Here is a 13,374-nt window from a genome sequence, read left to right on the forward strand (position 1 = left end):
TTCTTGGACCGTTTGAGCGAGGAGTGGTTGGCAGTGGAGAGGGACGAAAGAGTTTGGAGGGGTTGGAGTCTGGAGCAAGACAGTCGCTTTGAGGAGCGTGTGACCCTTCATGCTTTGCGGTTACACGTACTGTGTCTACCGGTACGCATCCACAGCCCGGTGCGCTCTGTGCCAGCTCCCCGCATTTGCCGTGCTAGAGTGGGCATTCAGCCAGGACCGATTGTGTCGGCTCAGCGCTCCTGGTCTCCGGTGCGTTTCTTCGGCCCAGGATATCCTGCGCCGGCTCTGCGCACGGTGTCTCCGGTGCGCCTTCACAGCCCAGTACGTCCTGTGCCAGCGCCCCGCAGTTGCCGGACTAGGGTGAGCATCCAGCCAGGACGGGTTGTGCCAGCTCTGCCTCCAGTGAAGCCTATGTTTGCGATGCTTCACAGTCCCCGCTTTTGCGTGCGTGTGTGTGTGTGTGTGTGTGTGTGTGTGTGTACTGTGTGAGCGAGCGTGTGTGTGGTGAGTGTTTGTGCATGTGCCCTCGTCCATGCTTGCGTTTGTGTGTGTGAGTGCGCTTGCCCCTTGAACTCTACCCTTCTGAAGTGAATCATTTTAAGACAGACACCCCTCGGCAAACACATGTCTCTCTACTCTGTGCTGACATAGCTACCTGCTGTTAGAGGTGACCAAGCCTGGGTGAAGGGGCCTGGCAGTGTCAGCGTATTATATCTACAGTTGAAGTCAGAAGTTTACATACACTTAGATTGGAGTCATTAAAACTTGTTTTTCAACCACTCCACAAATTCTGACATTTCGCATTCTTAAAATAAAGTGGTGATCCTAACTGACCTAAGACAGGGAATTTTTATTAGGATTAAATGTCAGGAATTGTGAAACACTGAGTTTAAATGTATTTGGATAAAGTGTATGTAAACTTCCGACTTCAACTGTATGTTGAAGTCGCAAGTTTACATACACTTAGGTAGGAGTCATTAAAACTTGTTTTTAAACCACTCCACAAATGTCTTGTTAACAAACTATAGTTTTGGCAAGTCGGTTAGGACATCTACTTTGTGCATGACACAAGTCATTTTTCCAACAATTGTTTACAGACAGATGATTTTACTTATAATTCACTGAATCACATGATGTCAAGCAAAGAGGCACTGAGTTTGATGGTAGGCCTTGAAATACATCCACAGGTACACCTCCAATTGACTTAAATGATGTCAATTAGCCTATCAGAAGCTTCTAAAGCCATGACATTATTTTCTGGAACTTTCCAAGCTGTTTAAAGGCACAGTCAACTTACTGTATGTAAACTTCTGACCCACTGGAATTGTGATACAGTGAATTATAAGTGAAATAATCTGTCTGTAAACAATTGCTGGGGAAATACTTGTGTCATGCACAAAGTAGATGTCCTAACCGACTATAGTTGTTAACAGAAAATGTGTGGAGTGGTTGAAAAAACGATTTAATGACTCCAACCTAAGTGTATGTTAAACTTCCGACTTCAATGTAAAGACAGACAGACAGACAGACGAGCAGACAGACAGACAGACAGACAGGACAGACAGACAGACAGACAGACAGACAGACAGACAGACAGACAGACAGACAGACAGACAGACAGACAGACAGACAGACAGACAGACAGACAGACAGACAGACAGTGTGTGTGTGTGTGTCAGTGAGACAGTATAACAGCTTCTCGTGCCCTTCGTGTGCCTCTATAAATCCTTACTAGATTCCCCCTACTGATATAAGGGCTGTTTAATAGGTTTCTCAATAGATTCCTCTTACTCTTTATTGCCAGTGGCTCTGGTTGATCCAGGGTTACCTAGTAACAGGGTTACCTAGTAACTGCGGTAGAATGTAGCCTGGAGAGACTGAGTCTCTCTTGTAGTGAAGTTGTGTTGTTCGGTGTCAAGGCAACCCATGAACAACTCCACAAGACATTCTCTTACACGTTGGTATCTGTCCCTAGATAGAGGACATTATACTGTAATGGTATCTGTCCCTAGATAGAGGACATTATACTGTAATGGTATGTGTTCCTAGATAGAGGACATCATACTGTCCATCCTCGGCATCCACTCTTTCCACTACCATGCTTTGTAGGGTGTAGGGCACGTTTACTACCCTGCGTAGGGTGCAGGGCACATTGACCCACTCTCTTACTGATAGGTACATACTATATACTATAAGTATTACTCTCTTACCTGTGCCCAGGTGTAGTACATCATACTGGCCATCCACAGCGTCCACCCTATCCACCACCAACTTTCGTAGGGTGTAGGATACGTTGACAAGGGTAAAGACCGGGCGGCGGGTGACGGGTAGGATGGGTTCCCACATCAGATGATGACCCCTCATGAAACTCACTACGTCATCAGGGAAGTCACGCGTAGACTTGTGGAGGGGGTCGTAGGTCACACTGGGACACTAGGGAGAGGACATACAGAACACATCACAAGTTGTTATTTTATTTAGACCATGTGATATAATTTATTAAAAGGGCAAATTGCAGTTTCTACATCCATTTTTTTTTTAAACTTAGTAATTAATGATACACTATATATACAAAAGTATGTGGACACCCCTTCAAATTAGTGGATTCGGCTATTTCAGCTACACCCGTTGCTGACAGGTGTATAAAAATCGAGCACACAGCCGTGCAATCTCCATAGACAAACATTAGCATTGGTTCGCAAAACTAACTCTAACTTCCTTCATACTGGATGCAGAGACATACACATTGGATCCGTGAGTTCATCTGACTCTGAGGAAGAAGATAAAGGGCTTCATTGCCAAAATCCCGAAGTATCCCTTTAAATTAAAATGTTTATTTTATGGTCAGTCCATGGTCAAAAAGCTCTGTCTATGAATTTGATAGTGGTTACATTTCTCCAGCCCCATCCCTCAGCTTTGTCCCGAAAAAAGAGGTGGGAAAGAGGCTTTGTTATTGTTTCAACTGCTGATTGCCGCTTTAACTATGCAAGCGTGATGTTAAATTGTCTGTTGCCTTTTTTTGAACGTTTGATCAAAACTACATGACAGGCATGCAAGGCATGGGGAAGTAACAGAAGTGAACAACGATTTTAGCCGTTTTATGCCTCAATTTTGCCGTCCTAGACAAAATGTCCACCTCATGGTCTTAAGTCTTAGGTCGTTAATGATTGTCGGACATCTTGGCTCGTTCAGTGTGACAGGGTGTAAATCGTTTAATAAAGTACCACTACGTGCGGTAGTAGGTTCCGGCAAAGTTCAAGCAGTGTCAGACATGTTGAGCCTTTATCGTATAGAGTGGCTGGTGTTACGAGCAGATCCCGGCGACTGACCAATAGGAACACGGCCGGTGTTGTGCCGGAAATCTTCCCCCCTGACAGAATCCACCCTTCTAATTTCCTTAATTTTATGGCAAGTCAAATACTTTCTGTGGCACACATCAGAGTGAAATACTTTCTATAAAACAAACTTAATGTCAGAATAGGCTAAAATCATAATGAATAATTAATGTATGTGTGTTATATTTAAACATAAAGGTAGGGGTGGGGGCCGCCCGGGGCTGCATCTTGCCGGGGGCGGACACTGAGGGGGGGTTCGCCCAGGGCGCCATACAAGCTAGAACCGCCACATACACTTGAAACAAATAGCCAAACCGAAAACTGCAGACAAAAATGCTTTCTGCTACTAAGATCAGGGAAGTGTAGGCTAAACTGACAACGGAGGGAAGAGCAGAAATCTCAACTATCAGCAATGAAGAACGCGACGGGGGGGATTCTGGCAGGGGGAGATATTCGGTACAACACCGGAACGGAGTATGCGCACAATAATATGAGTATTGTGAATATTCAGATTAATACAATAGTTATATTTAAACGTTTACATTCTGTGCCTTTGCATAACGATTTCCCTAATACTCTTGTTTACATATTCACATCTGAAATCAGGCTTCCTGATGGGACTCTGATAAATGCAAAAGAAAATCGCCAATCAAAATAAACACTCTACCACTTGGTCTATTAACTATACTAAACAAAAATATAAAACACAACATGCAATAATGTCAACGATTTTACTGAGTTACAGTTCATATAAGGAAACCAGTCAATTTTAATTAATTAATTAGGCCCTAATCTATGGCTATCACATGACTGGGCAGGGGCTCAGCCATGAGTGGGCCTGGGAGGGCATAGGCCCACCCACTGGGGAGCCAGGGCAATCAAAATTAGTTTTCCCCACTAAAGGGTTTTTATTAGAAACAGAAATACTCCTCAGTTTCATCAGCTGTCTGGGTGACTGATCTCAGACGATCCCGCAGGTGAAGAAGCCGGATGTGGAGGTCCTGGGCTGGCGTGGTTACACGTGGTTTGCGGATGTGAGGCCGGTTGGATGTACTGCCAAATTCTCTAAAACGACGTTGGAGACGGCTTATGGTAGAGAAATGAACAATGAATTCTCTGGCAACAGCTCTGGTGGACATTCCTGCAGTCAGCGTGCCAAGTGCACGCTCCCTTAAATCTTGAAACGTCTGTGACATTGTGTTGTGTGACAAAACTGCACATTTTAGAGTGGCATTTGATTGTCCCCCAGCACAAGGTGCAGCTGTGTAACGATCATGCTGTTTAATCAGCTTCTTGATATGCCACACCTGTCAGGTGGATGGATTATCTTGGCAAAGGAGAAATGCTCACTAACAGGGATGTAAACACATTTGTGCACGATATTTGAGAAAATTCAGCTTTTTGTGCTTATGTGTCACGCCCTGACCTTAGAGAGCCTTTTTGTCTCTATTTTGGTTGGTCAGGGCGTGAGTTGGGGTGGGCATTCTATGTTTTGTTCTATGTTGTCTATTTCTATGTGTTTGGCCGGGTGTGGTTCTCAATCAGAGGCAGCTGTCTATCTTTGTATTTCTGATTGAGAACCATACTTAGGTAGCCTTTTCCCACCTGTGTTTTGTGGGTAGTTGTTTTCTGTCTTGGTGTCTGTACCAGACAGAACTGTTTCGTTTACTCTCTTTGGTGTTTTTGTTATTTCAGTGTTCAGTTTATTAAATTAACATGAACACTTCCCACGCTGCGTTTTGGTCCACTCCTTCTTCCCAGGACGATCGTTACACTATGGAACATTTCGAGGATATTTTATTTCAGCTCATGAAACATGGGACCAACACTTTACATGTTGCGTTTATATTTTTGTTACGTATAATTTACCCCATGGTGATGTCACTAGGGAAGGCCAAAACTCCCACGACAACAGATTTCAGGCAGTCTTTTCCAACGGCTCTTTATCTAATTTTCACAGTATTATTCCAACCTCATAGTGTGGAAAAATACACGGAGTGTACAGCATATTAGGAACACCTGATCTTTCCATGACAGACTGACCAGGTGAAAGCTACGATCCCTTATTGATGTCACCTGTCAAATCCACTTCAATCAGTGTAGTTGAAGGGGAGGAGACAGGTTAGAGAATGATTTTTAAGCCAATTGAGACATGGATTGTGTATGTGTGCCATTCAGAGGGTGAAGGAGCAAGACAAAATATTTAAGTGCCTTTGGACAGGGTATGGTAGTAGGTACCAGGTGCACCGGTTTGTGTCAAGAACTGCAACGCTGCTGGGTTTCCCCCAAGAATGGTCCCCCCGCCCAAAGGACATCCAGCAAACTCAACACAACTGTGGGAAGCATTGGAGTTAACATTGGCCAGCATCGCTGTGGAACGTGTTCCTAATGCTTTGTTCACTCAGTCAACGTATATAAAACACAGAAAAAACACGTTTTTGACAGCATTGGGTCTTTAAGTTATCAGAGATGATGTCATTTCCCACCTATCATACTGAAAGCATTATACTGATGTAGAGAGTGTAGGCCTTAGTGCTGGATATGACAAGCATGAGTACCATACTCTCGGTCGCGGCCGGCTGCGACAGAGCCTGGGCTCGAACCCAGAATCTCTGGTGGCACAGCTAACACTGCAATGCAGTGGCTTAGACCACTGCGCCACCCGGGAGGCCCCTGACTTGCCTAGTTAAAAAAAAATTCAACCACCTCAATTGGACTATGTTTATTTCCTTTTAAATGTGGCTGCTGTTACTCTATATCACGGTGGGCTGTTCAGTGACTCTAATCAGGAGTTGTAACTAAACCGGATGATGTGAATCTGTTCAGTGACTCTAATCAGGAGTTGTAACTAAACCGGATGATGTGAATCTTCAGTGACTCTAATCAGGAGTTGTAACTAAACCGGATGATGTGAATCTGTTCAGTGACTCTAATCAGGAGTTGTAACTAAACCGGATGATGTGAAGCGAGTTTCACGTCAGTTTTAATCATGTAACCACAAAACACTGACATCCCTGACCCTAGCGATAATCAACCACATTCAAGGAACTATGTGTGTGTGTGTGTGGTAATCTAGCACATTCAAGGAGCCACTCCCCTGCCTGTAGTGTTCTCTAACGGGGGGATGGGGGGGACTATAATAACAGCTCGGCATGCCACTTCAGACAGAGCACTAAAACATATTAAACATTCCCCTGAAGTCTTTGGCTGACAAGTTACAGCTTTCCCAGGAGAACTCATAGCCGAGGTGTTAAGACAACCTGCCAGCAGTTAGCTCCCAACAGCTTTATCATCTTATTTTAATCAACACATGTTGCCTGTCTGTCTGACTGCCTGCCTGGCTAGCAATCTGTCTGTTTATCATTTTAATAAATACTGTACATAAGCTGTTTACATTTTTATTCAAAGCGACTTAGGTGCATACATTTTTTGGTGACACCAGTGGAAATTAAATCCATGATCCTGCTGTTGCAAACGCCATACTCTACCAACTGAGACACACAGGACTTTCTGTCTGTCTGTCTATCTTCCTGTCTGTTTGACACTGCTTCCCTATCTGTCCGTCTGTCCGTCCGTCTGTCTGTCACTTCCTTAAACAAACCCTCAGACAGTCCCTACTGATAACTCACAGTGCCAGGTCGTGGATATGGGATCCTCCCCTTGTACTCCACCCAGCGGTAGTCGGGCCCTTCCTTATGGGCGAACGGACCGTTGAAGGCTGCCCTGATAGAGGCCATGGAGTAGACACACACTGCTGACCCTCTGAATACAGAACTAAGGGAGAGAAGAGAGCGAGTGGAGAAGAGAGCGGGAGAGAGAGAGAGGGAGAGGAGAGTGGGGAAGAGAGAGAGAGAGAGAAGGGTAGAGAAGAGAGAAGAGAGAGGAGAGGAGGGTGGAGAAGAAAGAGGGTGGAGAAGAGAGAAGAAAGAGAGAGGAGGGTGGAGAAGAGAGAGAAAGGAGGGTGGAGGAGAGAGAGGAGAGGAGGGTGGAGAAGAGAGAAGAGAGAGGAGAGGAGGGTGGAGAAGAGAGAAGAGAGAGGAGAGGAGGGTGGAGAAGAGAGAAGAGAGAGGAGAGGAGGGTGGAGAAGAGAGAAGAGAGAGGAGAGGAGGGTGGAGAAGAGAGAGGAGAGGAGGGTGGAGAAGAGAGAAGAGAGAGAGAGGAGGGTGGAGGGTGGAAAAGAGAGAGGAGAGGAGGGTGGAGAAGGGAAGTGAGCGTTAACGTGGATCCGGTGGGTTACAATAACACAACCAGCCGAGCCTCTACAACCCTGACCCCTGTGTAACCCCTGACCCCTGGGGGTCACTGCAGCACTGGGAAGGAGTGTGCACGTACGGGGTGGTGGGAGTGTACACGTGTAGGAAGAGGAAAACATCCCTTTAACATCCTCTCAACTTTATATTGTCTTTTTCGGGTGTTTCTCACCGAGAAGATGAAAAGCTGGTTCTGAGTGTACTTTTCTATTCAGACCAAATATTCAGTTATCAAATAATTTAACACATTTGTCTTATCCGACCATATTCTGTAATTTTTAATCATACTGTCGTCGTGTTTTGTTGGGTTTAAAAGCCCAAACTCACCTGGAGGTGGAGAACACTCCATAGATGATGGGGTTCTGGGAGTCTTTGGTCTCCAGCATGAAGACATCCTCTGAAACACACACACAGTGGGGAAACGGAGATCATTGAAATGGAGATCGTCGAAACAGAGATTGTCGAAACGGAGATCGTCGAAACAGAGATCGTCGAAACAGAGATCATGGAAACGGAGATCATGGAAACGAAGATAATTGAAACGGAGATCGTCGAAACAGAGATCATGGAAACGGAGATCATGGAAACGAAGATAATTGAAACGGAGATCGTCGAAACAGATATCATGGAAACAGAGATCATCGAAACGGAGATCATCGAAACGGAGATCGTTGAAACGGAGATCGTTGAAACGGAGATCATCGAAACAGAGATCATCGAAACGGAGATCGTCGAAACGGAGGTCGTCGAAACGGAGGTCGTCGAAACGGAGGTCGTCGAAACGGAGATCGTCGAAACGGAGATCGTCGAAACAGAGATCATTGAAACAGAGATCATTGAAAAAACTAAGGCCTTATTAGGCAAACATAATGATGTATACTCCTTTCAAGGTTATGGTACCAGTAGGCATTGGTAATTCTACTGAAATGTTGGCAATCAAAATTAGAACGTTAAACCTTGCAGCTAAACAGAGTGCACTCATTTGTTGGTACATTAAACTTCAACTCAGCCGGGCAGTATGTAAATTAAAAACATACCTAGCTCGTCAAATTGTGTGTCCAGTCCAGCAGGTCCTGGTACAGAACACACCAGACGGGCCTTGAGGAACGTACTCCAACGGTTAATCAGACTCCTTTTCCCTCCAACGTCATTCTAATGGGACACACAGAGGAGATCGGACATGAAACCAACATCTACATTGCTTTTAGTCTCACTAATATCAGTCAAATCAGACATTGTAGGCTCTGCTGTTACTGTAGGATCTATTACTGTAGGATCTGCAGTTACTATAGGATATATTACTGTAGGATCTATTACTGTAGGCTCTGCTGTTACTATAGGATCTATTACTGTAGGATCTATAACTGTAGTATCTATTACTGTAGGATCTATAACTGTAGGATCTATAACTGTAGGATCTATTACTGTAGGATCTATTACTGTAGGATATGTTACTGTAGGATCTATTACTGTAGGATCTATATCAAGTATCCTTTCTAAACCCCCCCCCCCCCCTTAAAAGAGTTAGATGCCCTATTGGTTCGCACTGGATATCATAGGTGAATGGCACCAATTTGTAAGTCCGCTCTGGATAAGACGTCTGCTAAATGATTAAATGTAAAGTGTAATGTAAGTGTGCAGGTCCATGAGGAGGAGATGCACTGCGCTACTTTAATGCAGCTGGTGGCACACCAATACTGACTGTTATTTTTGATTTTGGACCCCCCCTTTGTTCGGGACACATTATTCAATTTCTGTTTTGTCAGGCATTCTGTGGAACTTGTTCAGTTTATGATATTGAATTCTTGTTATGTTCATACAAATATTTTAACATGTTAAGTTTGCTGAAATTAAACGCCGTTTGACAGGCAGAGGACGTTTTTTTTTTTGGGTTTATGTATTTGTGTTTTCTTAACGTTAACCTTCCCCATCTCAACTCTAGATGGGATTTGTATGCGGGACTCAGTGGATTTCATGGGGCACAACAAGCTATATTTCGTCCTCTATTCACAGCGCAACCAACACTCATATAGAACTGAGGCTACAGACACTGGTCATGGTGAGACAAACAGCTTTATAATAGGTTCATTTTTCTCTATTCACAGCAGCAACCAACACATATATACGCACTGAGGCCTACAGGACCAATGGTCAATGGTGAGATCAAACAGCTTATACTACGTTCTCTATCACGCAGCACCAACATATATACGCACTGAGGCCTACCGGACATGGCTCAATGGCTGAAGACGACACGCTATACTACGTTCCCTCCTATTTACAGCCGCAACCAGCACTATTAGCGAATGAGGCTACCAGGACCACTGGTCATGGTGAGGACACAGCTATACTACGTTCCTCTATTTCAGCAGCAACACACTATATAACGCACTGAGGCCTACCAGGACCACTTGCTCACTGGTGAGACAGACGCTCTACTACGTTCCTCTATTTACAGGCAATCACCCCCGCAAACAACACTATATACAACTGAGGCTACCAGGACACTGGATCAATGGTGGAGACAGCCCTATATACTCGTTCGTCTCTATTTAAAACAGCAGCAACCACACTATATACGCACTGAGGCCACTACAAGACCCGGAATACCACGAGGAACAGGGGGGGGGCCTCAATGGTGAGACAGACAGCGATATACTACGTTCTCTATTTACAGCACGCAACCAACACCTATATACGCAACTGAAGGCCCCTACCAGGAACCACTGGGTCAATGGTAGGAGAAGCACAGCTCCATACTAGCGTTCCTCTATTCACTAGCCGCAACAGCACTATATACGCACTGAGACAACCTACCAGGCTACTGGCCTCAACTGGTCTGACGACAGACACTAGTACGTCATCCTATACTAGCTTCTCATTTCAGCACCACACAACACTACTATAGCGCACAATGAGGATCCCAACTTACCAGACCCTGGCTTCTAATGGTGAGACAGACAGCCTATACCTACGTGTTCCTCTATTTACAGCAGCAAAAACCCACTATATACGCACAATGAGACTGCCACCAGGACAACCCTGGCCTCAATGGTGGAGACCAGACCGCTATACTACGTTCCTCATCATTCACAGCAGCAAACAACACTAATTACCGCACTGCCGCCTACCAGGATGTCCTGCCTCAATGCGTGGAACAGGACAGCTATACTACGTTCCCTCTATTCACAAGAGCAAGAACAACACTATATTACGCACTGAGCCGCCTACCCAGGACCCACTGGCTCAATCGGTCGAGACCAGACGCTATACTACGTTCCTCTATTATCACCAGCAGCAACACAACACTATATAGAACTGAGGCCTACCAGGAGACACTGGCTAATGGTGAGACGACAGCTATCACTACGTTCTCTAATTCCACCAGCAGCAAACAACACTAATACAACTGGAGGCCTACCAGACACTGGCTCAATGGTGAGACAGACAGCTATACTTACGTCCTCTATTTACCAGCAGCAAACAACCACATATACGCCACTGCAGGCCTTACCAGGACCACTGGCATCAATGCGTGAGACAACCAGCTATTACTACGTCTTCCTCTATTCACAGCAGCAAACAACACACTATATACGAATCGAGGCGTACAGGCACCACTGGACTGAATGGTGAGACAGACAGCTATACTACGTCCTCTATTCACAGCAGACAACCAGCACTATATACGCACTGCGGCCTACCAGGACACTGGCTCAATGTGAGACAAACGACGCTATACTACGGTTCCTCTATTCACAGCAGCAAACAACACCGTATATACGAACTGAGGCGTACCAGGACCACTGGCTTCAATGGTGAGACAGACAGCTATACTACTTTCCCCTCTATTACAGCAGCAAACAACACTAATATACGCATCTGAGAAAATCTCCAAGACTTGCAGTGAATTATGAGTAGAAGTTAAGTCCTCATCTGATACCCTTTGCTTTCACTCCAGCAGAGCCGAGGTTTGTGGGTTTCCTTCTCTATCCCAGACACGCACGCATGTATTTTGTGGACGATGACAAAGTCTATATCTTCTTCAAGGAGACAGCTGTAGAGTCCAGCCAGTGGCCGACAAGAGGGTTTACAACAGAGTGGCACCGCGTCTGCAAGGTGAGGGGATGATATACGATATGCAGAAACAGCTACTGTAGTAACTTTAGCTCAACACCGAGCCACCTCATCTAGAGGTTTCAGACCTCTTGTCGTAACCAGTTGAGGTGTTGGCTGTGACAGTCGCTGGATTAAGTCACTGTTCGGACTACTGTATATATCCCGGATATGGAGACAGATATATACTGTAGGGAATTTGTCCCAACACCTAGCGACCTCGTCAAGAGTTTTCAGACCTCCTTGGCCGTAACGGTTGGGGCTACCCCTGAATTCGCTACAATATTATCACAAAGGGCTTAACGGAAGATCCCTACAGTAATAGATCCTACAGTAATAGATCCTACAGTAACATATCCTACAGTAATAGATCCTACGTAACATATCCTACAGTAATATCCTACAGTAATAGATCTATAGTAATATATCCTACAGTAATAGATCCTACAGTAATATATCTACAGTAACAGCAGAGCCTACAGTAATATATCCTACAGGTTATATATCCTACAGTAATAGACTCCTACAGTTATAGATCCTACAGTAACCATATCCTACCGTAATAGATCCTACAGTTATTAGATCCATACAGTAATAGATCCTACAGTAATATATCCTACAGTAATAGATCCTCTACAGTACTAGATCCTACAGTTTAAGATCCTAGTTATAGATCCTAAGTAATAGATACTAAGTTATAGATCCTACAGTAATTAGATTCCTATAGTACAGCAGAGCCTACAGTAATAGATCCTACAGTAATATATCCTATAGTAACTGCAGATCCTACGTGATAGTCGCTACAGTAAAGCAGAGCCTACAATGTCTGATTTGACTGATATTAGTGAGACTAAAAGCAATGTTAGATGTTGGTTTCATGTCCGATCTCTCTGTGTGTCCCATCTAGAATGACGTTGGAGGGAAAAGGAGTCTGATTAACCGTGGAGTACGTTCCTCAAAGGGCCGTCCTGGTGTGTTCTGTACCAGGACCATGCTGGACTGGACACACAATTTGACGAGCTAGGTATGTTTTTAATTTACATACTGCCCGGCTGAGTTTGAAGTTTAATGTACCAACAAATGAGTGCACTCTGTTTAGCTGCAAGGTTTAACGTTGGCTAATTTTGATTGCCAACATTTCAGTAGAATTACAATGCTACTGGTACCATAACCTTGAAAGGAGTATACATATTATGTTTGCCTAATAAGGCCTTAGTTTTTTCAATGATCTCTGTTTCAATGATCTCTGTTTCGACGATCTCCGTTTCGACGATCTCCGTTTCGACGACCTCCGTTTCGACGCCCTCCGTTTCGACGACCTCCGTTTCGACGATCTCCGTTTCGATGATCTCTGTTTCGATGATCTCCGTTTCAACGATACTCCGTTTCAACGATCTCCGTTTCGATGATCTCCGTTTCGATGATCTCTGTTTCCATGATATCTGTTCGACGATCTGTTTCAATTTTATCTTCGTTTCCATGATCTCCGTTTCCCATGATCTCTGTTTCGACGATCTCCGTTTCAATTATCTTCGTTTCCATGATCTCCGTTTCCATGATCTCTGTTTCGACGATCTCTGTTTTCGACGATCTCCGTTTCGACAATTCTCTGTTTCGACGATCTCCATTTCAATGATTCCGTTTCCCCACTGGTGTGTGTTTCAGAGGATGTC

The 13,374-nt window shown here is 44.6% G+C and overlaps 1 protein-coding gene across 1 annotated transcript in view; it reads right to left on the reverse strand.

Annotated features, from left to right (window-relative positions):
- The window catches only part of LOC112069827 (semaphorin-3D-like), a 151,742-nt gene that overhangs the window by 29,266 nt on the left and 109,102 nt on the right, over positions 1-13,374 (reverse strand). Inside the window, exons 7-12 of the mRNA XM_070438709.1 lie at positions 12,868-13,052; positions 8,623-8,737; positions 7,913-7,982; positions 6,965-7,109; positions 2,180-2,433; positions 98-112 (exon numbers count right to left, since the gene is read on the reverse strand). Of these exons, the coding sequence (XP_070294810.1) occupies positions 98-112; positions 2,180-2,433; positions 6,965-7,109; positions 7,913-7,982; positions 8,623-8,737; positions 12,868-13,052 (784 nt within the window). The remainder of the gene's footprint in view (positions 1-97; positions 113-2,179; positions 2,434-6,964; positions 7,110-7,912; positions 7,983-8,622; positions 8,738-12,867; positions 13,053-13,374) is intronic.

The sequence above is a fragment of the Salvelinus sp. IW2-2015 genome, unplaced genomic scaffold (genome assembly GCF_002910315.2).
Source record: "Salvelinus sp. IW2-2015 unplaced genomic scaffold, ASM291031v2 Un_scaffold1127, whole genome shotgun sequence".
Taxonomy (NCBI): Eukaryota; Metazoa; Chordata; class Actinopteri; order Salmoniformes; family Salmonidae; genus Salvelinus; species Salvelinus sp. IW2-2015.